Source organism: Saccopteryx bilineata, chromosome 2 (genome assembly GCF_036850765.1).
Source record: "Saccopteryx bilineata isolate mSacBil1 chromosome 2, mSacBil1_pri_phased_curated, whole genome shotgun sequence".
Lineage (NCBI taxonomy): Eukaryota > Metazoa > Chordata > Mammalia > Chiroptera > Emballonuridae > Saccopteryx > Saccopteryx bilineata.
Window position 1 is genome coordinate 255920813 of NC_089491.1, and position 25341 is coordinate 255946153.

Below are 25341 nucleotides of genomic sequence, written 5' to 3' on the forward strand. Positions count from 1 at the left end.
TGCGCCATGAGGTCTGGTGGTTTGGACACAGTATCCCCACCTCATAGCAACTTTATTGTTCTCTACTTATTGTGTAGTAGTTCTATTAAAGGGAGACAAATTTAGTGATTTCTGTGATGATAGGATGAGAAAAGAAAGCTATAAAAGAAAGTCTTGGTTGCTAGCCACAGAGTCATTCTCTCTATGACTTTGGACCCTGTAATTACACAATAATAAAAGATCTATTAGCATTATGAGTTGATTGTGCTTTTTTCTGGTTTATCTTTTTGTTTACCTTCTAATACTTAACCACATGTCATGTAATTTACTATCTATATAAAATGTTTGTTTATTTTAGCATCTGAGGATTTGTAAAAATCTTAGGATACATCATTAGAAAATGTCAAGAGCTTACTGCAAATGACAACAACTTGGGAGAAACTAGAAACTTCTCCCCATTAGCAGCTACAAGCAGCATTTAGGAACAGTACCATAAATATCAAAATCCCACATTTCACAGCTCATCTGAATAAATATGTAAACCATAGCCGACGTAGAACGAAACACCACCTGAAATACATAAAAACATAATCACATTAAAAAAGCAACGATGTCGAGTTTTAACTCTGCAAGATGGAAAAAATGCTGGGGAATCTGTTTTACAAACAATGTAAATATACTTACTACCAAACTGCACACTTAAAAATGGTTAAAATGGTAAATTTTACATATTCGTTTCCCACCACCAACAAAAAAGGTAATGATGGACAATTTCTCTTAATTGTGACATGAGTCTTCTAAAAGCAAGCTCCCTCCCCGGCATCACAGGCCTTCAGTAGAAGAAGATCCTGTTCCTTTATCCTCTACTGTAAGCTCCCACTAGGAGCTTATAGTAGAGGATAAAGACATGCAAAAGATTGCAACATATACAAACATTCCATGAAGCTTTCTACTAGAAACATTGGAGAAGCAGCAGGAAATCTACCTGGTAAAGTCAAGGAAACCTCATTATGGAAGGAGAATTTGGACTAAGACATGACAGTTGATGAGTTGCCAAGTCTAATAAATAATTCACATTGTACCCCAACTCCATACCCAGACCGCCTCCAGAAAAAGTCTCAGTGGTTTTCTGGGCCAGTGTGCTTTATCACAAAGCCTTTTATCCAGCCCTTCCCTCCTCCACAAGGCTCTAAAGACATCTGGAAAGCAAAATGTAAGTCTCTGACACTCAATTAGTTCACAGGAGACCTTGCTTTTTAAAGACAGAAGCATATTTAACATTCACTTCCCAGGGCCTTCCATAGTCTCTGGGGCATAATAGATACTTGATAAATTCACTCTCCCTCTCTAACATATAGAAATGCAAAGCCTGAAAGAAAATATACCTTTCAAAACGCTGTGATCATCTCTTGGTATTGGCGTTATGAGTGATTGCGATTTTTTTTGTTTATCTCTTCATTTACTTTTTAAATTTGAAATATTTCAGAGAAACAAACAGAACGATATACTATCTAAATTTGTATAATAAATATGCAATGGCTTTGTAATTAATTAAGTTCTTTTTAAAGCTACTTTTTTAGGCAAAATTATTCTAGAGACAGAAGTAGATCAATGGTTGCCCGTGTGTATGGGGGGTCCTGACAGCAAACGGGCACAAAGGAACTTTGGGGGTGATGGAAATGTTCTAGATTTAGTTATGCTGCTATATACATTTGTGGTATATACATTTGTCAAAATTCATACTATACAGATATAATGGATGTGTTTTACCGTATGAAAATTATAATTATCCTCCTAATGGTCCTTTTTTGTTTTGTTCAGATCTTTTTAAAGGTAAAATTCATATAACATAATAGTGACCATTTTTTGTGAATTTGGTGGGTTTTAGTATATTTACAATGTTATGCAACCAATAAGCACTAATGTCAGAACATTTTACCACTCCGAAAAGAAACATCATACCCAGTAGCAGTCACTCCCTACTACCCTCTCCCCGGCAACCACTAACCTATTTTCGGTCCCTATGGATCTGTCTCTTGTGAACACTTCACATAAGTGGAATCATAATATGTGGTCTCTCGTAACTGGTTTCCTTCACTTAGCATAATGTTTTTGTTTTTTCCAAATTATAAGAGAAAGTATACTTAGAAAGTTACAGAGGTAGTAAAAGTGAGCCATCTGGGCTGTTCAGGCTCAGGAAACAAGTTACAGAGGCAGAATAAAAGCCCCTGGAGCTCAGGAGAGAGAAGAGAGAAAGGCAAAGGTAATGCACCTGGGGGGGGGGGGATTTAGAGAAAGGGAGCATTTGTGCTAGAGAGAGAGAGCACATATCCCTTAGCATGTTTTCAAGGGTTAGCCATTGTGTTGTATGAATCCTCAATTCTTTTTTTTTTCAATGCATCTTGTTTTCTTTTTAAAAACTTTGTTTTTCTTTTTAAAAAACTTTATTTATTTTACTGAAGGGAGAGATAGAGAGAAGAGGGGGAGGAGCATGAGGCACCAACTCTCATATGTACCTTGACCAAGCAAGCCCAAGGCTTTGAACTTGTGACTTCAGCATTCCAGGCCAACGCTTAATCCACTGCGCCACCACAGGTCAGGCTAATTTTTTTTTTATTGAGTAACGTTTCATTGTATAGCTACACCATATTGTGTTTATCTGTTCATCAGCTGATGGACATTTCTAGTAGTTGTTTCCACTCTTTTAGCTATTGTGAATAATTCTGCTACAAACATTTGTATGCAAGTTTTTATGTGAACACATTTTCAATTCTACCAGGCATATACCTAAGGGTGTAATTACAGAGTCATTTGGTAATTCTCCATTTAACCTTTTGCACAACCACCCAATTGTTCCACAGTGGCTGCAACATTTTACATTCCCTCCACCCCCAGAAGTGTATGCAGGTTCTAATTTCTCCACATCCTCTCTAATGCTTGTTATTTTCCTTTTTAAAAACTTTTATTTTTATTATAGCCATCCTAGTGGGTTTGAGGTAGTATCTCAGTGTGTTTTGACTTACATTTCCCTCATGACTAATAATATTGAGCATCTTTTCATGTGTTTATTATCCAATACATCAGCAAGTTCTGTGGACTGTACCCCAAAATGTATCTCAAATCTGCCCATGTCTCTTCAATGCTGTAGTTCCTACCCTAGTCCATGCCATCATCTTCTAACTTGTCCTTATGCTTCTACTCTGGTCCCAACCAACAACTCTCTGCACGAGAGCTGGAAGGCTACAGCAGGTACTATGGATGCCTATCCAAAATCCTTTCTTCCTGAGAAACGAGAAGCTGATTCTATTCTGAGAGGCAAGGGATCCGACCAAAAGACTAAACCTCTCATCCTCCTAAGCAGCTACACACAACTAAATTCTGTCCAGTAAGGCCCTGGCCGGTTGGCTCAGCGGTAGAGCGTCGGCCTGGCGTGCAGGGGACCCGGGTTTGATTCCCGGCCAGGGCACACAGGAGAAGTGCCCATTTGCTTCTCCACCCCGCCCCCCTCCTTCCTCTCTGTCTCTCTCATCCCCTCCCGCAGCCAAGGCTCCATTGGAGCAAAGATGGCCCGGGCGCTGGGGATGGCTCCTTGGCCTCTGCCCCAGGCGCTAGAGTGGCTCTGGTCGCGGCAGAGCGACGCCCCGGAGGGGCAGAGCATCGACCCCTGGTGGGCAGAGCGTAGCCCCTGGTGGGCATGCCGGGTGGATCCTGGTCGGGCGCATGCAGGAGTCTGTCTGACTGTCTCTCCCTGTTTCCAGCTTCAGAAAAATACAAAAAAAAAAAAAAAAGGAATAAATTCTGTCCAGTAAGATGTAAGTGGGAGAATGCACCTCTCTTACCTTTCTTCCCTTCCTCCCTCCTTGGCCTGCAATATGGATGTGGCTACAGCAGCTACAGATGGATCATGGAAGCCTAATCCTGAGTATGACCCAACAGGGAGACAGAAAGGAGCTTTAGATCACAATAACTGAGACACTGTCATAGCAGCCATGAATTGCTTACCCATGTGCTTCCTTTATAGGAGAGAAAAAAGTGGACTTTTAAGCAGTTAGCCACTGTTATTTTGGGTTTTTTGTTCAACAAAATCCAACTGAATTGGCCCTGGCCAGTTTGCTCAGTGGACAGAGCATCAACCCAGTGTATGGATGTCCCAGGTTCAATTCCCAGTCAGGGCGTATAAGACAAACGGCCATCTGCTTCTCTCCTTCTTCCTCTTTCCCTTCTTTCCCTCTTTCCCTCCTACAGTGAGTGGCTAGATTGGTTTGAACATCAGCCCCAGGCACTGAAGACAGCTCAGTTGGTCTGAGCACATCAGCCTCAGATTCTAAAAATAGTTCAGTGGATTCAAGCATCGGTCCAAGACAGGGTTGCTGGCTGAATCCTGGTCAGGAGCATACAGGAGTGTCTCACTATCTTCCCTCCTCTCACTTAATAAAAAGAAAAAAAATCCAACTGAACGAATAAGTGAACTTTTAAAAACATAATTCATATATCATACCCACACTTAAAATCCTTCAATGGATTCTAATTGTCCTTAGAAGAAACAGCCCTCAAGGTCCTGCATGAATTGGCTGAAACCTGTCCAGCTCCTTACCAATATCATTCTTCCTACTTGACTCCTATGTTTCTGCCACATTCGCCTCTTCAAACTGTTCCCTCTACCTGGAAAATTCTTTGTCTCAACCTCCATATGCTGGCTAAGTCTCCCCTTTCCAGAACCTTCTCAGAGAGCCTCCCTTGCCTACCATTGTAAAGGGTCTCCCGTTTTTCTCTATCTCAATGCTGTTTCCCTTAGAATTTTTAATTTATCTATTTACTAAGGAGACCACCTTCAGTTAGTCCTTCTCATTACCCAATTAATTTCCTTTGAAGTTCTCATCATAATTGGTAATTACCATATTTATGGCCTGAGTGTCTAGTTACAGCTGTCTCCCCACTTGGGTATAAGCTCCTTACCAGGAGGGATCTTGTCTGTGCTATTCACCCCTGAATGCCCAGGGAATGGGGATTCTCTGCTTTGAATTCCACTCTAGAATGAAGGTTGTTCACTGATAATGTTCTGCACATGTATTTTTTAATAGGGGAAAAGGCAAAGTAAATGACACATATAGGTTTTTCTAGATTATTTGTTAAATAAATGAGTGAATGAGGTTGAAGAGGTAAGCAAATGTCAAATTATCATGATCTTTGTAAACCATGCTTAAGAGTAAATTTCTAGGGGAAAGAAATCAAATTAAGGTCACTATGAAAATACCAACTTATGCCCACTAGAATTGCAGAAACTTTAAAAATTTAAGACAAGGTATTAGAAAATTTTTTTTTAATTCAAGAGATTTTATACATTGCTACTAGGTATATAAACTGGTCCAAAATATTTGAAAAACAATTTGGCATGACCTTATAGAATAGGATCTATGACCCAGCAAATAGACTGCTAGTTATAGATTTAAAACATAGTATTGAGTACAAACAAGCTAGCTCAGAAAAAGAAAAGAAAAAAGACTGCATACATTTTTATTCCATTTGAATAAAGCTCAAAAAAAAAAAGCAAAACAAGTAATATATTACTTAGAGTAAAACATACAAGGTAGACAAAAGTAGTTTTTTGTTTTGTTTGTTTTTTTAATTTTTTTTTTTTTTTTGTACTTTTCTGAAGCTGGAAATGGGGAGAGACAGTCAGACAGACTCCCGCATGCGCCCGACCGGGATCCACCCGGCACGCCCACCAGGGGCGATGCTCTGCCTACCAGGGGGCGATGCTCTGCCCCTTCGGGGCGTTGCTCTGCCGTGACCAGAGCCACTGTAGCGCCTGGGGCAGAGGCCAAGGAGCCATCCCCAGCGCCCGGGCCATCTTTGCTCCAATGGAGCCTTGGCTGCGGGAGGGGAAGAGAGAGACAGAGAGGAAGGAGGGGGTGGGGGTGGAGAAGCAAATGGGCGCTTCTCCTGTGTGCCCTGGCCGGGAATCGAACCCGGGTCCCCCCGCACACCAGGCCGACGCTCTACCGCTGAGCCAACCGGCCAGGGCCAACAAAAGTAGTTTTACAGTTGTGAGTACACAAAATAGTTTATTCTTGTATTATTTATTAATTTGTATTTTCCCAGGCGAAGAACTGTAAACCTACTTTTGCCCATCCATATTATTACTACTATGTAAACAAGGAAATTACAAAACTGAAATTCAGATAGTGGTTACCTATAAAGGCACTGGTTCTCACTTGGAGCAATTTTGCTCCCTCAGAGGACATCTGGCTATGTCTGGAGATATTTCTGGTTATCACGACTTGCTGGGTGGTAAGTGGAGGGTGTTATTGGCATTGAGTAGGTAGAAGCCAGGGATGCTGCTAAATATCCCACAATGCACAGGACAGCCCCCCACACACACACATTACAGCCATTGGGGGCCAAATATTTCTTTATTGGCTGCCCTATACATGAAGCGTGTTTAAAAGCACCTTCCTAACATGCCCAGTTATGAGAACCAAAAATGTCTCCAGACACCGCCAAAGACCCCTGGGGAGGCAATATCACCCCGAGTGGAGAACCACTGCTCTCAGGGGAGACAGGCGTGAGAACAAAGACAAGCAGGTGGGTGGTTGCCTACCGTGGGTAATGTTCACAGGTGCTAAGTTTGGATTTTTCCAACCAGAATAGACAGCAGAGAAGGGGGTTCCCTTGCAAAGGGCTCTCTTAATGTTTACCAATGCAGTCAGCTACTGTGTCTAACCTTTGCTGTATACTTGTGGGCAGAGAAGCCTGCAAGTTAGACACTACATCTCTATGTCTGATATTAAACTGACTTCCTTCAGAAGAAGAAAATGAACATCAGCCCCAAATTGAGAGTTCCAACTGTAAAACATTAGAATTTCAGGAGTCCCTGATAATATTACAACATAGTCCACCTGAGAGGGCAGACACACAGTGTCCATCATGAGATTATCAGTTTTTGCTTGTTTCTGTTTTGTTTTTTATTTTAGGACTCAGACATAATGATATGAGGAAACAAAACCAAAAAAGGAGTTTATCAATCTTACCCTGGTATCTTCACTGATATAACCGCACATGACTTTCTCATTCTTGACCCACAGCTCACCAGCCTGTGCCCTGAAAGAAAAACACACAAGTTATTACAAGTCTTCCATAAACAACGAAGAAATGATGGTGACTTCAGGGTGGCTCACTCCACTCTGTTACTTATCCCCAAATGACCAAGCCAGGTACAGATTTTTAGATAGTGCCATGTACAAATTATACAACATCAAGAATTATTAGAACAAGGCTCCTTACCCCAAGGTTGCAAGTTCGATCCCCAGTCAGGGCACACACAAGAATCAACCAATGAATGCATAAATAAGAGAAATCGATGTTTCTCTCTCTCACCTTTCCTCTCTCTAATACCAATAAATAAAGTAAAATATAATATAGCCTGACCTGTGGTGGTACAGTGGATAAAGTGTCGACCTGGAAATGCTGAGGTTGTCGGTTCGAAACCCCAGGCTTGCCTGGTCAAGGCACATATGGGAGTTGATGCTTCCAGCTCCTCCCCCCTTCTCTCTCTCTGTCTCTCCTCTCTCTCTCTCTCTCTCTCTCTCTCTCTCCCTCTCCTCTCTAAAATTAATAAATAATAAAATAAAATATAATAAAAATAGAATTCTTAGAGCATACTGAACAAGTACAACAGGAACTCTTAATTTGAGAGTCCCTAGGCAACATGTGGGTCCAAAAAGGGGCATCAGGGAACCCAGGAACCCTCTGAAATACTGCAAAATTTTCTGGGCAGACTATTACAGCTTCTGTCAAATCTTAAAAGGGTTCCTGTCACAAAAACCAACTAAGAAGCACTGATAAAGTTTTGGTAACCCCAGTTTTAAAACAGTGAATTTCAACAGAAACAAAATCCATCTTAATATCAGAGTTAGAAGACAAGTGGTTAGGAAGCATGAAGGGACAGGGTTCCTATTCAACAGAGCCCATTCTACTGAATAATTTTCATGGCAACTTGCTATCATATTTTAGGGCTTCTTGTTTCTTCCTCTGCAACTTCTTATGATTATGAAATGGATAGTATAGTTCAAAGAGCATGTCCTTCAGAGCTGTCCAGCCTGAGTGTATCAGGTCTAAGGATCAATCTCAACTCATGGCCTACGGGGAAATAACTGTGAGCTCAGTGCCCTTATCCTAAAAAATGAGATAATGATACCTCCTTAGAGTTGTTTTGAGAATTAAAACAGATAATCCAGAGAAACTGTTCAGGACAGTGCCAGGATAGGAAATGCTCAATTAAAAGTAGTAGTGGCAATGGAGAAAAGAAAGCCTCTTCAATAAATGGTGCTGGGAAAACTGGAAAGCCACATGCAAAAGAATGAAACTGGACTACAGTCTCTCCCCCTGTACAAAAATTAACTCAAAATGGATCAAAGATCTAAACATAAGACCTGAAACAATTAAGTACATAGAAGAAGACATAGGTACTTAACTCATGGACCTGGGTTTTAAAGAGCATTTTATGAATTTGACTCCAATGGCAAGAGAAGTGAAGGCAAAAATTAATGAATGGGACTACATCAGACTAAGAAGTTTTTGCTCAGCAAGAGAAACTGATAACAAAATAAACAGAAAGCCAACTAAATGGGAAATGATATTTTCAAACAACAGCTCAGATAAGGGCCTAATATCCAAAATATACAAAGAACTCATAAAACTCAACAACAAACAAACAAACAATCCAATAAAAAAATGGGAAGAGGATATGAATAGACACTTCTCCCAGGAAGAAATACAAATGGCCAACAGATATATGAAAAGATGCTCATCTTCTTTAGCTATTAGAGAAATGCAAATCAAAACGGCAATGAGATACCACCTCACACCTGTTCGATTAGCTGTTATTAGCAAGTCAGGTAATAGCAAATGTTGGAGAGGCTGTGGAGAAAAAGGAACCCTCATACACTGTTGGTGGGAATGTAAAGTAGTACAACCATTATGGAAGAAAGTATGGTGGTTCCTCAAAAAACTGAAAATAGAACTACCTTATGACCCAGCAATCCCTCTACTGGGTATATATCCCCCAAACTCAGAAACATTGATACGTAAAGACACATGCAGCCCCATGTTTATTGCAGCATTGTTCACAGTGGCCAGGACATGGAAACAACCAAAAAGTCCATCAATAGATGACTGGATAAAGAAGATGTGGCACATATACACTATGGAATACTACTCAGCCATAAGAAATGATGACATCGGAACATTTACAGCAAAATGGTGGGATCTTGATAACATGATACGAAGTGAAATAAGTAAATCAGAAAACAACAGGAACTGTATTATTCCATACGTAGGTGGGACATAATAGTGAAACTAAGAGACATTGATAAAAGTGTGGTGGTTACGGGGGGGAGGGGGGAATGGGAGAGGGATAGGGGGTGGGGAGGGGCACAAAGAAAACAAGATAGAAGGTGACAGAGGACAATCTGACTTTGGGTGGTGGGTATGCAACATAATTGAACGACAAGATAACCTGGACTTGTTATCTTTGAATATATGTATCCTGATTTATTGATGTCACCCCATTAAAAAAATAAAATTATAAAAAAAAAAAAAAAAAAGTAGTAGTGGCTATGTGTATTAGAAAGAACTGTAGCCCTGGCCAGTTGGCTCAGCGGTAGAGCGTCGGCCTAGCGTGCGGAGGACCCAGGTTCGATTCCCGGCCAGGGCACACAGGAGAAGCGCCCATTTGCTTCTCCACCCCTCCTCCGCACTTTCCTCTCTGTCTCTCTCTTCCCCTCCCGCAGCCAAGGCTCCACTGGAGCAAAGATGGCCCGGGCGCTGGGGATGGCTCTGTGGCCTCTGCCTCAGGCGCTAGAGTGGCTCTGGTCGCAATATGGCGACGCCCAGGATGGGCAGAGCATCGCCCCCTGGTGGGCAGAGCGTCGCCCCTGGTGGGCGTGCCAGGTGAATCCCGGTCGGGCGCATGCAGGAGTCTGTCTGACTGTCTCTCCCCATTTCCAGCTTCAGAAAAAAAAAAAAAAAAAAAAAAAAAGAAAGAACTGTAGCCTGACCAGGTGGTGGCACAGTGGATAGAGCATTGAACTAGGATGCAGAGGACCCAGGCTTGAGACCCCGAGGTCACCAGTTTGAGTGCGGGCTCATCTGGTTTGAGCAAAGCTCACCACCTTGGACCCAAGGTCACTGTCTTGAGCAAGGGGTTTACTCAGTCTGCTAAAGGTCCACGGTCAAGGCACATATGAGAAAGCAATCAATGAACAACTAAGGTGTCACAACGAAAAACTGATGATTGATGCTTTTCATCTCTCTTCATTCCTGTCTATCCCTTTCTCTGACTCTCTTTCTGTCTCTGTAAAAACAAATAAATAAATAATTTTTTAAAAAAAGAAAGAACTGTAACAATGGGACACAGGTAACACAAAATGCTATCCCATAGAGGAAGTGGTAACTATTACCCGAGGACCGTATAATCAGCTCTCAGCCAACCATGTGTGCCCTTCTCTCCTACCAAACCCAATGCAGTTGCCTGCCTGGCCCTAAGCAATCAGATAAGATAAAAGCAAGGAAAATGCTGTGTACCATTAGTCACAGCTCAGCCAGCCAACATGAGAAACAAGACCACAGTCTTCAAATACACTGCTCAGGGTCTCAGCTGTTTCTGCCAAGAGGAGTGCTTCTTAGTACTCCTTCACTCAAGTGTGTCTGTGAGTGGGCAACTGCAGCAATCCTGACCTGCGAAGGGACTTACATTTCTTTAACATTACTAGGAAGGATTCAATGGTCCCATGATCTATGAGATCTGTTAGAAGGAAGTACTATACCTACAAGCTACCAAGCACCAAAATAACCAGACCTCTAAAACAAGCTTGTTGTTAGTGCACTCACCCACCAACTTCTACCTGTATAGACAAAGTTTTACACAATGTGAGCTTAGATTCTTGTGCCTCTGCTCCTTGTGGTCAAGTCATAATCTTACCAAACTCCAGTATTTTTACAGAATCAATGTTTTTTGTTTTTTTCTTAATAAATATGGTTAAGCCTGACCAAGTAAGTAGTGGCGCAGTAGACAGAGCGTTGATCTGGAAAACTGAAGATCCAGATTCAAAACCCTGAGGTCACTGGCTTGAGCGTGGGAACTAATAGATATGACCCCATGGTCCCTGGCCTGAACCCAAAGGTCACTGGCTTGAAGCACAACTTCACTGGCTTGAGCAAAGGGATCACTGGCTCATCTGGAGACCCCCGTTTAAGAGAGAGAGAGTTAAAAAGAGAAAGAGAGAAAGAGACAGAATGCAATCCTGACCTTTGCTAAAACTAAAGCCCTTGCCCTAACAGGAGCTGAGAACGGCCCGAAGGCAGCATCTCCTCTTTTCTACTGGTTCAACAGAATGAGAAATTCCACTGATGACGCAAAGGCCAAATCCATATTGCCCAGAACACAACCAAGGAGCACAGAGGTCTTCCCACAGGAGAGACAGACTGGCACACTGCCAAGCCCTAGACCAGGATGAAGGTGATCTGGGGCACAGGTCCTTGATTACGATCTTGGGCAGGTCACTTTCCTCTCTTTCTCTATCAACCAAGCTGTTGGGGATCAGTGATCTCCACTATCCTTTTTCAGCTAAGTGTCATCAATCTGTGAATAAAGGGTTAAAATAAATGCAAAGTATGGTCACTGTAGTGTTATCTGAATCACACAGCTTTGAACACCTAAATGTCTAGCAGTGGCAGGCCAGTTAAGTAGATTATGTTGTATCCAGACAACAGAATATCATAGAACCATTAAAATAATGTTTACATGGTGTTTTAATTCAGCAGAAATGTTTATATGCTTTTAAGTGAAAAATGATACAAAATAGTACACAGTATCATCATCTAAAAAACATATATGTAAGTATGTGTATGTATGCAGATAAAATACTGGAAGGTCACACCAAAATTTAATAGTGCCCTGGCTAGACAGCTCCATTGGTTAGAGCATTGGCCCGAAGTGCAGAGGTTGCAGGTTCGATCCCTGGTAGGGGCACATACAGGAACGGATTTATGTTCCCATCTCTCTCTCTCTCATATCCTTCCTCTTTGGCTAAAGATCAATAAATAAATAGATAAACTTAAAAAAAAAGATTTAATCGTAATTATCTGTAGGTAGTTGGCTTATATGCCATTATAAATTTACTTGTTTATATTCTGTATTATCCAATTTTCTAGAATATATAATTTTTGAATTATGAAAACAGAGTTTTGGGATTAAAACAAATAGTATATAAAATTGTACATATTATATGATCTCAAGCCAAAAGGGAAATAAAAGACATACTATTTTAGGCCCTGGTCGGTTGGCTCAGCGGTAGAGCATCGGCCTAGCGTGCAGGAGTCCCGGGTTCGATTCCCGGCCAGGGCACACAGGAGAATCGCCCATCTGCTTCTCCACCCCTCCCCCTCTCCTTCCTCTCTGTCTCTTTCTTCCCCTCCTGCAGCCGAGGCTCCATTGGAGCAAAGATGGCCCGGGCGCTGGGGATGGCTCTGTGGCCTCTGCCTCAGGCGCTAGAATGGCTCTGGATGCAACAGAGCGACACCCCAGAGGGGCAGAGCATCGCCCCCTGGTGGGCATGCCAGGTGGATCCCGGTCGGGTGCATGTGGGAGTCTGTCTGACTGCCTCCCCGTTTCCAGCTTCGGAAAAATGAAAAAAAAAAAAAAAAGACATACTATTTTGACAGTACTAGGTCCAATGTTAACAGGGGCTGCTTCTGAGTAGTAATATTTTGTTTCCTGCTTCTTTATTCTGCTCTTTGAATTCTCCACAGTGAGCAAGCATTATGTATAAAAATACTTAGCACATTGCTCGGTATATAACATGTGCTGAAAAGTAGTACTTAATAAATTCTGCCAAGGTTGCAGGTTCAATCCTCAGTCAGGGCACATACAAGAATCAACCAATGACAGCATGAATAAGTGGAACAATGGATCAATGTTCCTCATCTCTGTCTCCCTCTCTTTCCCTCTCTCTAAAAATCAATAAATTTAAAAAAACTTTTTAAATAGTATTAATTCTATAGTGAATTAATTAAGAGAATGGCCACTATAGAAACAGAGTTCAAGTCAGAGAAGATCCTAGAAGATCCTCTGCACTGGAGCAGACCCAGCAGGTAAACACCGAACTGTGACTCTCCTCCACACAGTTCCGTCTCTTCCTGGACAGCTGAAAAGCGAGGGCCAGAAATTATTCAGTGTTGTTCCTCCTGGAGTGTGAGTTAGAAAACACATTTTTTTAAGTAAAAAAAACCCCAGCTAGTTGGCAGTGCCAAAAACTATATCTGGGAAAAAGAGATCTATTTATAAAGAGATAAAAATAAACTAAATGTCTAAGTTCAATATTTTTAAAAAGCAAAACGCTAATTGTTAGAAGGTAAGATTTAGGTGCAATAGTTTTCTTTTGAAATTTTCTTTTCTTTTAAATACTGATTTTTTATTTGATTTTTTTTCTTTTATTTACAGAGACAGAGAGAGTCAGAGAAAGGGATAGATAGGAACAGACAGACAGGAACGGAGAGAGATGAGAAGCATCAATCATCAGTTTTTCGTTGCAACACCTTAGTTGTTCATTGATTGCTTTCTCATATGTGCCTTGACCGCGGGCCTTCAGCAGACCGAGTAACCCCTTGCTCCAGCCAACGACATTGGGTCCAAGCTGGTGAGCTTTGCTCAAACCAGATGAGCCCTCGCGCTCAATATGGTGACCTCGGGGTCTCAAACCTGGGTCCTCCGCATCCCAGTCCGACGTTCTATCCACTGCGCCACTGCCTGGTCAGGCGATACTGATTTTTAAAAATACATTTTAAACAGTGCATGAGAAATTTACTCAGAGAAAATCAAAATGTTTATCTTTTAAAAAAAATAATGTCTCAAAGGCAGGTTTCAAGGTAATAAACTCATCTATTCTTAATTACTGACTAAATGACCAGGTTAAAAAGGCTAAATTACAGAGAAATTCCTTACTGATTTATTATGACTTTATACAAATGACTGTACTTTTTTTTTTATCACATGAGGCCCAGAGCATCTTTTTCTTTTTCTCCATGCCTGCATGTGGTTAGGAAAAATGGCCTTTGATTCACTATAGGAAGACTATAAGTATTGTGGAAAAACAGAAGATTTATGGTTTACATTTAAGCATGAATGAATAAGCAAAATATCAAGACAGATGTTTAAAAGCGTAAAACTGCTTTTATGGGCATTTGCTACTAGAGCCTGTCTGCCCTCTACATCCCTGAGGGCATACTGTTTCTTTTCACCCCAATAAATCTTGCCACCACACTTAAAAATAAGTAAGTAAATAAATAAATAAATAAAACTGCCTTTATGCCAGTGTCTTTATTTCTATGTCTAGTACCATCCATATGCAGGCATTTACATTGTGAAACAAAGAATTTAAGAATTCATAGAATCTGGGCCTGCCCGGTTGGCTCAGTGGTAGAGCATCGGCCTGGCGTGAGGGAGTCCTGGGTTCAATTCCCAGCCAAAGCACACAGGAAAAGTGCCCATCTGCTTCTTCACCCCTCCCCCTCTCCTTCCTCTCTGTCTCTCTCTTCCCCTCCCACAGCCAAGGCTCCATTGGAGCAAGGTTGGCCCGGGCGCTGAGGATGGCTCTATGGCCTCTGCCTCAGGCGCTAGAATGGCTCTGGTTGCAACAGAGCAACGCCCCAGATGGGCAGAGCATCGCCCCCTGGTGGGCATGCCGGGTGGATCCCGGTAGGGCGCATTCAGGAGTCTGACTGCCTCCCCATTTCCAACTTCAGAAAAATAAAAATAAAACACCTCTTCATAGAAAAAATAACTCCTTCATTCTTTCTTTCCCACTAAAGTAGTTCAGACTAATCCAATAACTCTAGTTGCTGGTAAAAAGTTCTTTTCAAAACAATTATGGCTAATAAAAGTAGAAAAAATGGGCCCTGGCCAGTTGGCTCAGCGGTAGAGTGTCGGCCTGGCGTGCAGGAGCCCCGGGTTCGATTCCCGGCCAGGGCACACAGGAGAAGCGCCCATCTGCTTCTCCACCCCTCCCCTCTCCTTCCTCTGTCTCCCTCTTCCCTCCCGCAGCCAAGGCTCCATTGGAGCAAAGATGGCCCGGGCACTGAGACGGCTCTGTGGCCTCTGCCTCAGGTGCTAGAATGGCTCTGCTTGCAACAGAGCAACGCCCCAGAGGGGCAGAGCATCGCCTCCTGGTGGGCATGCCGGGTGGATCCCGGTCGGGCGCATGTGGGAGTCTGTCTGACTGCCTCCCCGTTTCCAGCTTCAGAAAAATGAAAAAAAAAAAAAAGTAGAAAAAATGACTGAATTAGAAAACTACCATCTTGCAACCATCATTAATGGATAAAATCATTAGGTAAAATATCGATGGGGCTACACTACTAGAAGCCACCTGTCAATCTCAGCATCATTAAATGAGTCAACCAGAAGCAAACATACTTGTACATACAGTAAATTTCAGGAAAGACAGTTTCTCCTAAGGAGGATTTTTTAATTAATTTTATTTATTTATTCATTTTAGAGGGGGGAGAGAGAGAGAGAAAGAGAGAGAGAGAAAGGGGGAGGAGCAGGAAGCTTCAACTCCCATATGTGTCTTGACCGGGCAAGGCCAGGGTTTTGAACCGGCAACCTCAGCATTCCAGGTCGACGCTTTATCCACTGCGCCACCACAGGTCAGGCTCTAAGGAGGATTTATATTCCATTATATACCTCTTTGTACAGACAGCTTTACTGTGTGGATGTTACACTTTTTGAATTTAAAGGGGGGTTCAAAAAGTTTCATTTTCTCTTAAATTGAAATATAGAAATAATTTTAATAAATCAAGAGTAGTTCAATACAGTTAAAAAGGCAGCAAATCAGAACTATTGTCCTAGTCATCTATGTCTCCAAACTTATTTTCTAATCTGTAAAACAAGGTTTGATTAAATATATTCATCTAAGGCTTTTTCCAATTCTCAAATTATGAGTCTAGACCTTCTCTGTTACAGAACACCAGGAGGCTTCAGCAACTTCCAGTACTCTAAGGCTTTTTGGTTTGTTTTGGCTACAACAACTTAATATTTTAAGCTATTGTGTATTTTATTATAGGGACATCCATATATCTCAAATGCTGTTTGTAGCCCGATTTCTGCATTAAATCCCACTCACCCTTACTAGCAGATAAGAGTCATGTAATATCTACCTGATGCCAGCAAATTCCACCTTCTGCGTGATATAGGCACATGTGCTGACCTAAGGGAAGAGAGAGAGATTCAACAATACATCTAGGCCATAAAAGGTCAGAAAGAAAGTCTCCTGGCTTTCTAGTCTCCTCTAACAAGCCAAAGTTCAATTAACATGGGAGTAATAGATTTATCCCATTCAAAAACCTGCTGGGGCAGGTATAACAGTAGGTTCTTAAGAGTTTAGCAAGTTTAAACAATATTAAACACCAGGTGGATAAGGGACCAGCTTCACCAATATAATTATCCTCACATATGTTTGCATACATAGCTGCATTTACATACTCATTTAAATACAGAACATTTATTTCTCATTTTAGCTCTCATTTTAGCAAACAGAACCCTCCTTCTACCAGTAAACATGAGCAAAGACTTTCTTTTCTGAAAACATACACTCTACGCAAATTCTACCTTTAATTTGTTGTTTTATAATACTCAAAAAGTCCAGTAAGGAGAACTTTTAGCACCACACCCACAATTTTGATGAACTCATCATTTTAAATGGAAATTTTTAATAAAAATAAAGGAAAATGGGAGGAGGGTACAGCAAAAGCAGTCCAACCTGGAAGCAGCAAGATCTGGATTTCAGTTCAGTGTTGACTGCTTACTAGTCCTGGACAATCACTTACCTTCTCAATCTCCATTTCACAGCTATAAATTAGGGGTAATAAATACCTGTCCGCAAGGAGGAGATGTGAGGTAAAAATAAAATCAAGTGAAAATTAAAAATAGAGTTTTATTCAAAAGTAAAAAAAAATATTAGGCCCTGGCCAGTTAACTCAGTTGATTAGAGCATCGTCCTGATATGCCAAGGTTGCGGATTGGATCCTCAGTCAGAGTACATGTAGGAATCAACCAATGATTTCATAAGTAAGTGGAACAACAAATCGACATCTCTCTCTCTCTGTCTTCCCCTTCCTCTAAAATCAATAAACATAAATATTAAAATATATAATTTTTCATTCAAACCAAAAATGCAGAGTAAAAATCTGACAATAAATAAGCAAAACAGGCCCTGGCCGGTTGGCTCAGTGGTAGAGCGTCGGCCTGGCATGCGGAAGTCCCGGGTTCGATTCCCGGCCGGGGCACACAGAAGAAGCGCCCATCTGCTTCTCCACCCCTTCCCCTCTCCTTCCTCTCTGTCTCTCTCTTCCCCTCCTGCAGCCGAGGCTCCATTGGAGCAAAGATGGCCCGGGCGCTGGGGATGGCCCCTTGGCCTCTGCCCCAGGCACTAGAGTGGCTCTGGTCGCAGCAGAGCGCCGCCCCGGAGGGGCAGAGCATCGCCCCCTGGTGGGCAGGGCGTCGCCCCCTGGTGGGCGTGCCGGGTGGATCCTGATCGGGCGCATGCGGGAGTCTGTCTGTCTCTCCCCATTTCCAGCTTCAGAAAAAAAAAAAAAATAATAATAATAATAATAAAAAAGCAAAAGAAAGCTCAAAATATTATGTCAAGAGAATAGAAGATCATAAAGTGTTTAGAATTGTCTGTGATGCTGTGATTTGAAATGATCGTAAACTCTCCTCCTTTACTAGATTTCCTAATGTCTATGAAAACACAAATTATTAATATAATGAAAAAAGTCATAGACTTCTTAAAACTCATATCTTACCAAACTTTTCTTCAGTCGCCACATATCCCCACGGCCAATATATTGATCCTTAAAGGTTAATTCCACTAGATCAAGGGTCACATCCTAAAATAGATAATCAAATACATCTCTCTGCATTACTCTACATACTTTGTAGTTATAAGATAATGCCCACTCCCATGGAGAAGCCTTTTGGCAACAAAGAACTACTGAAAGACCATTCAGTAGCAGAACCCTGACAAACATATTTTCTCCTGCCCGAAAAGCCTTTGAGAACAGATTTTATAGCAGCTGTATCATGAGTAAGTTCAAAGAGGACCAGAGTACTAATTTTATGTTTTAGTCTTGTTTTGTTTTTCTGGTTGTTTTTTTCCTTTTTATTGAATTTATTGGGGTGACCCTGGTTAACAAAATTATACAGGTTTCAGGTGCACAATTCTACAACACATCATATGCCCACTATATCGCGTTGTGTTTTAGTCTTGGTTCCGGTACACAAACATGACATTGAGCTGTGTTCTTTATTTCCCTAAATAAGTAGATAAGTCAGTAATGTCTCTTAGATCAATGTATTGTATAATATATATGTATTTTCTGATGACTTTAGGCGACCCCTGTGTTTTGGTCGTTCGACCCCCACCGGGGTCGCGACCCACAGGTTGAGAACCACTGTCTTAGATGATGTTTTTTACCTATTATAGCATTGTTTCTAGACATGTGAGAATATGTAAAGGAATTTAGTACTCTAATTAAAAATTTTACATTTAGCTTCACAATCACACATACATATATATACAAAATCTTTAAAAGGGGGAGGCAAGTCCTGATTGGATAGCTCAGCTGGTTGGAACATCGTCCTGATACACAGAGGTTGTTGGTTCAATCCCTAGTCATGGCACATACAGAAACTGATTGATGTTTCTGTCTCTCTCTCTCTCTCCCTCTCCCTTCCTCTCTTTCTAAAATCAATCAATAAAAAAAATTTTTAAGGGGTGGAGCAAAAAAAAACACACATACATACATACATATACAAAGTTAAAAAGAAAGACTGCAGCCTTACAGAAAGAAGGGCAAAGGGGGGGGACACTTTAAATGTAACTTACATACAGTACTACATATAATCCAAATGACCTGCATATGACTACATATTTAATAGTCTAACACTGCACACTTAAGTAATTTATTATTTCCTTTGAGACCTAGTCTTGAGGAAGGATGCTAATCATCTCCAAAAGAGAGTCAAGCAGAGAACAAAAATATACCTTAGGGTCTACTACATTCACATAAACATCTTGATAAGGTCTGAGACGAAACACTTGGGTCACGGTCTGGTCCACACTGATAGTTTCTGAAACAGAGAAGAAATCTAACAATACATTCTGGAAAAAAGCAAGTATATATATTCTAATCTATAAATACTCAAAAATTCAACAAGCAATAACACCGAGCCTTTGCCATGTGCAAGGCATGTTCTCTGCCTCCCAAGAGCTTAAAATTTAGAATTCTCTGCTTTCCAGGTGATACGAGCAGGTAAAATAAGACCTGAGCCCAAGCAATTAAAATCATGAGAGAGAGAAAGCTATAAGACACAAAGAGAAAGGGAAAATAAAGAATTTAAAACTCTGGCTAGTTAGTTCACTTGGTTGTGTCATCCTGAAACACCAAGGTTGCAGGTTTGATCCCCAGTCAGGGCACATACAGTAATCAACCAATGAGTGCATGAGTGAAACAACAAATTGATGTTTCTCTCTCTCTCCCTATAAAATTAATTTTAAAATTTAAAAAACACCCCTGGCTGGTTGGCTTAGTGGATAGAGCATCGGCCTGGCGTGTGGACCTCCTAGATTTGCTCCCTGGTCAGGGCACATGTGAGAAGCGACCATCTGCTTCTCTTCCACTCCCTCTCCCCCTTCTCTATCTCTTTGCCTCTCACAGCAGTGGCTTGATTGGTTTGAGCTGAGGATAGCTCAGTTGGTCTGAGCGTCAGCCTCAGGAACTGAGGACAGCTCAGTTGATCTGCGCATCAGCCCCAGACAGGGTTGCCGGGTGGATTCCAGTTGGGATGCATTCAGGAGTCTGTCATTTCTCCTCCTCTCACTTAAAAAAATTTTTTTAAACATAATATTTAAGAAAGCATGCTTTGGAGAAGACAAGATGGTGCTGGAGTAGACGGGCGTACCAACATCCACCTCCCAGAACCAAAGTAGATTACAAACTAATTTTAAGAACTATCATCTGGAAAAACCAACTTTGGACTAAACTAAGAGGACTCTTCAACCAAGGAACACTGAAGAAGCCACACCGAGACTGCTTAGTGTATCCCAAGGTTCTCTTTACCACGCCACAGTCGCAGAGCTCCAGGGAAAAGCAACCTGGCCTCATCTTTCCAGGCAGAAGAGAACAGAAGCTCCATCTCCACACATGCTGCAGATGGCTTTTCCAGTCTACCTGAATCATTACCAGCTAGAAGCAGCAGTCATTGGGACTTGGACGTGAGCTGCAAAGTATAGAATTGTGACAATTCCAGTGCCATGCGGACTTTTCCTGGATGTGGACTTTTCCTGGACTCCTGCTCCTTGTGACAGCTCATAACAGACTGAACTGGGGTTGGGTTGCATTTTTCAGGGATTTGGCATGGTGTTGGGGCCAACTTGGACTTGGTGAACATGTTAAGGACACTACTCTTTTATGGATTCTTGTTGTATTGGCCAAGAGTTTGCTTAAAGGCTTTAATCACTGTAAAAAAAAAAAAAATAGAAGACTGGATAAAGAAGATGTGGCACATATACACCATGGTATACTATTCAGCCATAAGAAATGATGACATCGGATCACTTGCAACAAAATGGTGGGATCCTGATAACATTATATGGAGTGAAATAAGTAAATCAGAAAAAAACAAGAACTGCAGGATTCCATACATTGATGGGACATAAAAACGAGACTAAGAGAAAGAAAAAAAAAAAAAGAAAGCATGCTTTGCCAGCAATTATTTTGGAATTAAGTGTAAAGTTCACCTCTTCAAATTAATTTTCCTCCTGACACTAAATTAAGATAGTTTCTTCAGTGCCAGATGCTGACAGTGAGATTCATTGGCAGTTTTGATAGAGGAACACATTTTACAGAACACAATTTGATAAGGAGAGAAGTACTGTGCCCGCACTCCCTGAGATTGTGAGAGGTTTCTTGCAGTTTCTGGGACAGTAAAGTGTAAAAATCCTAGAGAAGAGAGATGGACTTTTTTCTTACCTTTCTGTAAATCTTCCTTAAGTGACTTGACCTGCAAAAGCAGAGGGCTAGGGAAAAAAAGCAACAAAAAGATGGGATGCTATAAGCAGAAATTAACTAGTTTTCTTCACCACCCCTTACCCCAAAGGCAAACAGACCACTCTGGACATACTGTCACTTGCAGCACAACAATGGGAGAAAGTGCCCATAGAAACAAAGAAACTCTGCACTTATTCTCAAGGACATGAAAAAAAATGCTACAAAGTTTTCATAAAGTTGTTATCTCTGCTTTAAAATAAGAAAGAATTGCCCTGGAGATAGCTCGGTTGGTTCAGAGTATTATCCCGCTGCGCAAAGGTTGCCAGGTTGATCCCTGGTCAGGGCACACACAGAAACAGATCAATGTTTCTGTCTGTCTCTCCCTTCCCCTTTCTAAAATCAATAGATAAAATTTAAAAAACACAGAAAGAATGTATCATTTTAAAAAAGATTATTGGTTTGTCCTGGCCCGGTAGCTCTGTTGATTAGTGTCATCCTGATATGCCAAAGTTGAGGGTTTGATCCCTATTCAGAACACATACAAGAAGGAACCAATGAATGCACAACTAAATGTAACAACAAGTCATCTTTTTTTTTTCTCTCTCTCTCTCCCTCTCTCTTTCTTTAAAATCAATCAATAAATTTTTTTTTTAATTTCAGGCCCTGGCCGGTTGGCTCAGTGGTAGAGTGTCAGCCCAGCGTGTGGATGTCCGGGGTTTGATTCCTCGTCAGGGAACACAGGAGAAGTGACCATCTGCTTCTTCACCTGTTCCCCTTCCTCCCTCCCTCTCCTCCCCTTCCTCCCCCCCCCCCCCCCCCACAGCTATGGCTTGATTGGTTCAAGAGAGTTGGCTTCGGGTGGTTCCGTGGCCTCTGCCTCAGGGGCTAGAAAAACTGCTCCATTGCTGAGCAATGGAGTAATGGCCCCAGATGGGCAAAACATCACCCCTAGTAGGTTTGCCGGGTGGATCCCAGTCAGGGCACATGCGGGAGTCTGTCCCTCTGCCTCCCTTCCTCTCACTAAAAGAAAAAAAATTAAATTAAAAGTTAAAATAAATAAAAATAAACTATTATTGGTTTACTGAATCCTAGAGGACAGGAGCATTTTTATCCAAAGACAAAGAGCTGTCTTGCCCTTCAAGCCCCTTAAACAAAATATCATCTGGAAACAGCCACCCAGTTTGCTACCTTATCCTAGTCATATACTCACCTGTATTCATCGTTGGGGTGAGCAATCTCCACAATGTCTCCAAGCTTGATGTGAGGAAACACTTTGGGGTTCACAACCAGTTCATCGTCTGAAAGATTCAGCAATCCCAAACAAAAAGTACACCTCATTTAGTGACAGGTTGTGGAGTATGATCTAACATTGGGCCCTCACAACCCCATCAGGTTGGTGTTATAAGACAATCTCTTATACTTATCCAAGATTATCCCAAAATACTGTCTTATATGACCCTCACAATAAATCTTTGGATCTAGCAGAAATGAGGAAATAACCTAGAATAGGTTAAGGATAGACAGCTAGTCAGAGTGCAGCCAGGACTAATGACTGACGAATCCAGAGCTCCTTCTACCTAAAGCCCACCACCTCTCATATGTCATAAAAATCAAGCCCAGTAAAATACTCTGGACTTTGGAGAACAGCATCTGATCAGGGAAAAACTTCAGATACCAGTTCACATTAGAATCCAAGGAGACCATTAAAATAAAAGGACATAGTTTCATATTTTACCTCTGCCTCATATTGAGGCTCGGAGAGAACTCTTTCAAATATTCAGAACCACAAAGATGGAACAATTTATTTTCCTCTTTTGATTTTTGGGGAAAGACATGGCCTTTAGTTATGTTAAAGTAATCACAAATTAATATATCTAGATTTCAAATACAATTGGACCCAATCTAAATTCAGTCTGGGAAAACAAAGCACTTGGTTAATCCCAAATTTTATTTGGTATATTGTTCCCATGAATAGTTTTATGCCAAATCTTCTGTAAAGTCTTCCCCTAACGTTCATAGTCTGAATTAAGTAAGCTCTGTGACCATGTATTCCATTCTGCTTCCTTTTATCATTTCCTTTTTGCACGTCTGTTTCATCAAGCTGAATGCCCCTTAGGGACAAGGGACATTGTCATATTCATAACCTTGATGTTTGTTTGTTTGTTTGCTTGTTTGTTTGTTTTTTGTATTTTTCTGAAATTGGAAGCGGGAAGGCAGTCAGACAGACTCCCGCATGCGCCCGACCGGGGTCCACCCAGTGCACCCACCAGGGGGCGATGCTCTGCCCATCTGGGGCTTTGCTCTGTTGCGACCAGAGCCATTCCAGTGCCTGAGGCAGAGGCCACAGAGCCATCCTCAGCACCCGGGCCAACTTTGCTCTAATGGAACCCTGGCTACGGGAGGGGAAGAGAGAGACAGAGAAGAAGGAGAGGGGGAGGGGTGGAGAAGCAGATGGTGCTTCTCCTGTGTGCCCTGGCCGGGAATCCAACCCGGGACCCCTGCACACCAGGCCAACAATCTACCACTGAGCCAACCGGCCAGGCCTGTTTGTTTTTTGACAGAGACAGAGAAAGTCAGAGAGAGGGACAGAGAGGGACAGACAGAAAGGGAGAGAGATGAGAAGCACCAATTCTTCATTGTGGCATCTTAGTTGTTCGTTGATTGCTTGTTCATTGATTGCTTTCTCATATGTGTCTTGACCGGGGGCTATAGCAGAGCAAGTGACCCCTTGCTCAGGCTAGCAACCTTGGGCTCAAGCCAGCGACCTTGGGCTTCAGGCCAACGACCTTTGGGTTCAAGACAGTGACCATGGGGTCATGTCTATGATCCCACACTCAAGCCAGCAACACACTCAAGCTGGTGAGCCGGTACTCAAACCAGGGACCTTGGGGTTTGGAACCTGGCCCTCTGCGTCCCAGTCTCACACTCTATCTACTGTGTCACTGCCTGGTCAGGTTCATAACCTTTAAGTTTGGCACAAGTAAGCACTTAATATCTATTGGATACATTTTTACTTACAGTCTTGCAGGAAACTGGTTACAGCACTTAGCTACCTTTGTCTCATGGACATGAAAAAGCAGGCTTGTATACATTGTATATATTACTATATATACTATATCCTTGTATCCTTCCCTCTACCAAAAGTTATTTCTGTTGGCTATTCAGTTCTTCTTCACCAATGTTCAGGCAGCATCAACTGTATTCCAAGTATAATTTTAATCACAGACTGTGTGTTTTAGCAGAAATTGTTTTAAATATAGCAATGCTTGGTACATCTTTGTCCTGGTAATTATAGTGGTTATATTTATTAAGCTGCACTAACAAGCCAATGCTCTGCTAAATACTTTACATATATCATCTAACTCGATCCCCATAACACCTTATGATATGGAAACTATTATTTTTCCTTTTTGGCAGTCTTTGACTTTGGAGCAAATGTATACTAAAATATAATTTTAAAAAGTCTCATTGTGTTAATTCCAATTGCTAAAGCATAAGATTGTTAGGACAGAAGGGAAAATTATTTATTTACAGCCTGACCAGGCGGTGCGCAGTGGATAGAGCATTGGACTGGGATGCAGAGGGCCCAGGTTCGAGACCCCGAGGTCACCAGCTTGAGCGCGGGTTCATCTGGTTTGAGCAAAGCTCACCAGCTTGGACCCAAGGTTGCTGGCTCAAGCAAGGGGTTACTCGGTCTGCTGTAGCCCCCTGGTCAAGATACATATGTGGCCCTGGCCGGTTGGCTCAGTGGTGGAGCGTCAGCCTGGCGTGAGGAAGTCCTGGGTTCGATTCCCAGCCAGGGCACACAGGAGAGGCGCCCATCTGCTTCTCCACCCCTCCCTCTCTCCTTCATCTCTGTCTCTCTCTTCCCCTCCCGCAGCCGGAGCTCCATTGGAGCAAAAAGATGGCCCAGGTGCTGGGGATGGCTCCTTGGCCTCTGCCCCAGGCGCTACAGTGGCTCTGGTCGCAACAGAGCGACGCCCCGGATGGGCAGAGCATCGCCCCCTGGTGGGTGTGCCGGGTGGATCCCGTCAGGCGCATGCGGGAGTCTGTCTGGCTGCCTCCCCATTTCCAGCTTCGGAAAAATACAAAAAATATAAAAATAAAAAAAATTAAAAAATAAAAGACACATATGAGAAAGCAATCAATGAACAACTAAGGTGTCACAACAAAAACTGATGATTGATGCTTCTCATCTCTCTTCGTTTGTCTCTCTGTCCCTATCTATCCCTTTCTCTGACTCTCTCTCTGTTTAAA

The 25341-nt window shown here is 42.0% G+C and overlaps 1 protein-coding gene across 8 annotated transcripts in view; it reads right to left on the bottom strand.

The window, feature by feature from the left end:
• Positions 1–25341, bottom strand: part of DEPDC5 (DEP domain containing 5, GATOR1 subcomplex subunit) — a 114265-nt gene that overhangs the window by 86953 nt on the left and 1971 nt on the right. For all 8 annotated transcript variants that reach the window (XR_010729273.1, XR_010729274.1, XM_066260057.1 and 5 more), the window contains exons 3-9: positions 22295–22382; positions 21067–21113; positions 19080–19165; positions 17839–17922; positions 16192–16241; positions 7011–7080; positions 471–549 (exon numbers count right to left, since the gene is read on the bottom strand). Coding sequence is in view for 6 of the 8 variants with exons in the window: in XM_066260057.1 (XP_066116154.1) it covers positions 471–549; positions 7011–7080; positions 16192–16241; positions 17839–17922; positions 19080–19165; positions 21067–21113; positions 22295–22382 (504 nt within the window). In the remaining 2 variants the exon portion in view is untranslated. The remainder of the gene's footprint in view (positions 1–470; positions 550–7010; positions 7081–16191; positions 16242–17838; positions 17923–19079; positions 19166–21066; positions 21114–22294; positions 22383–25341) is intronic.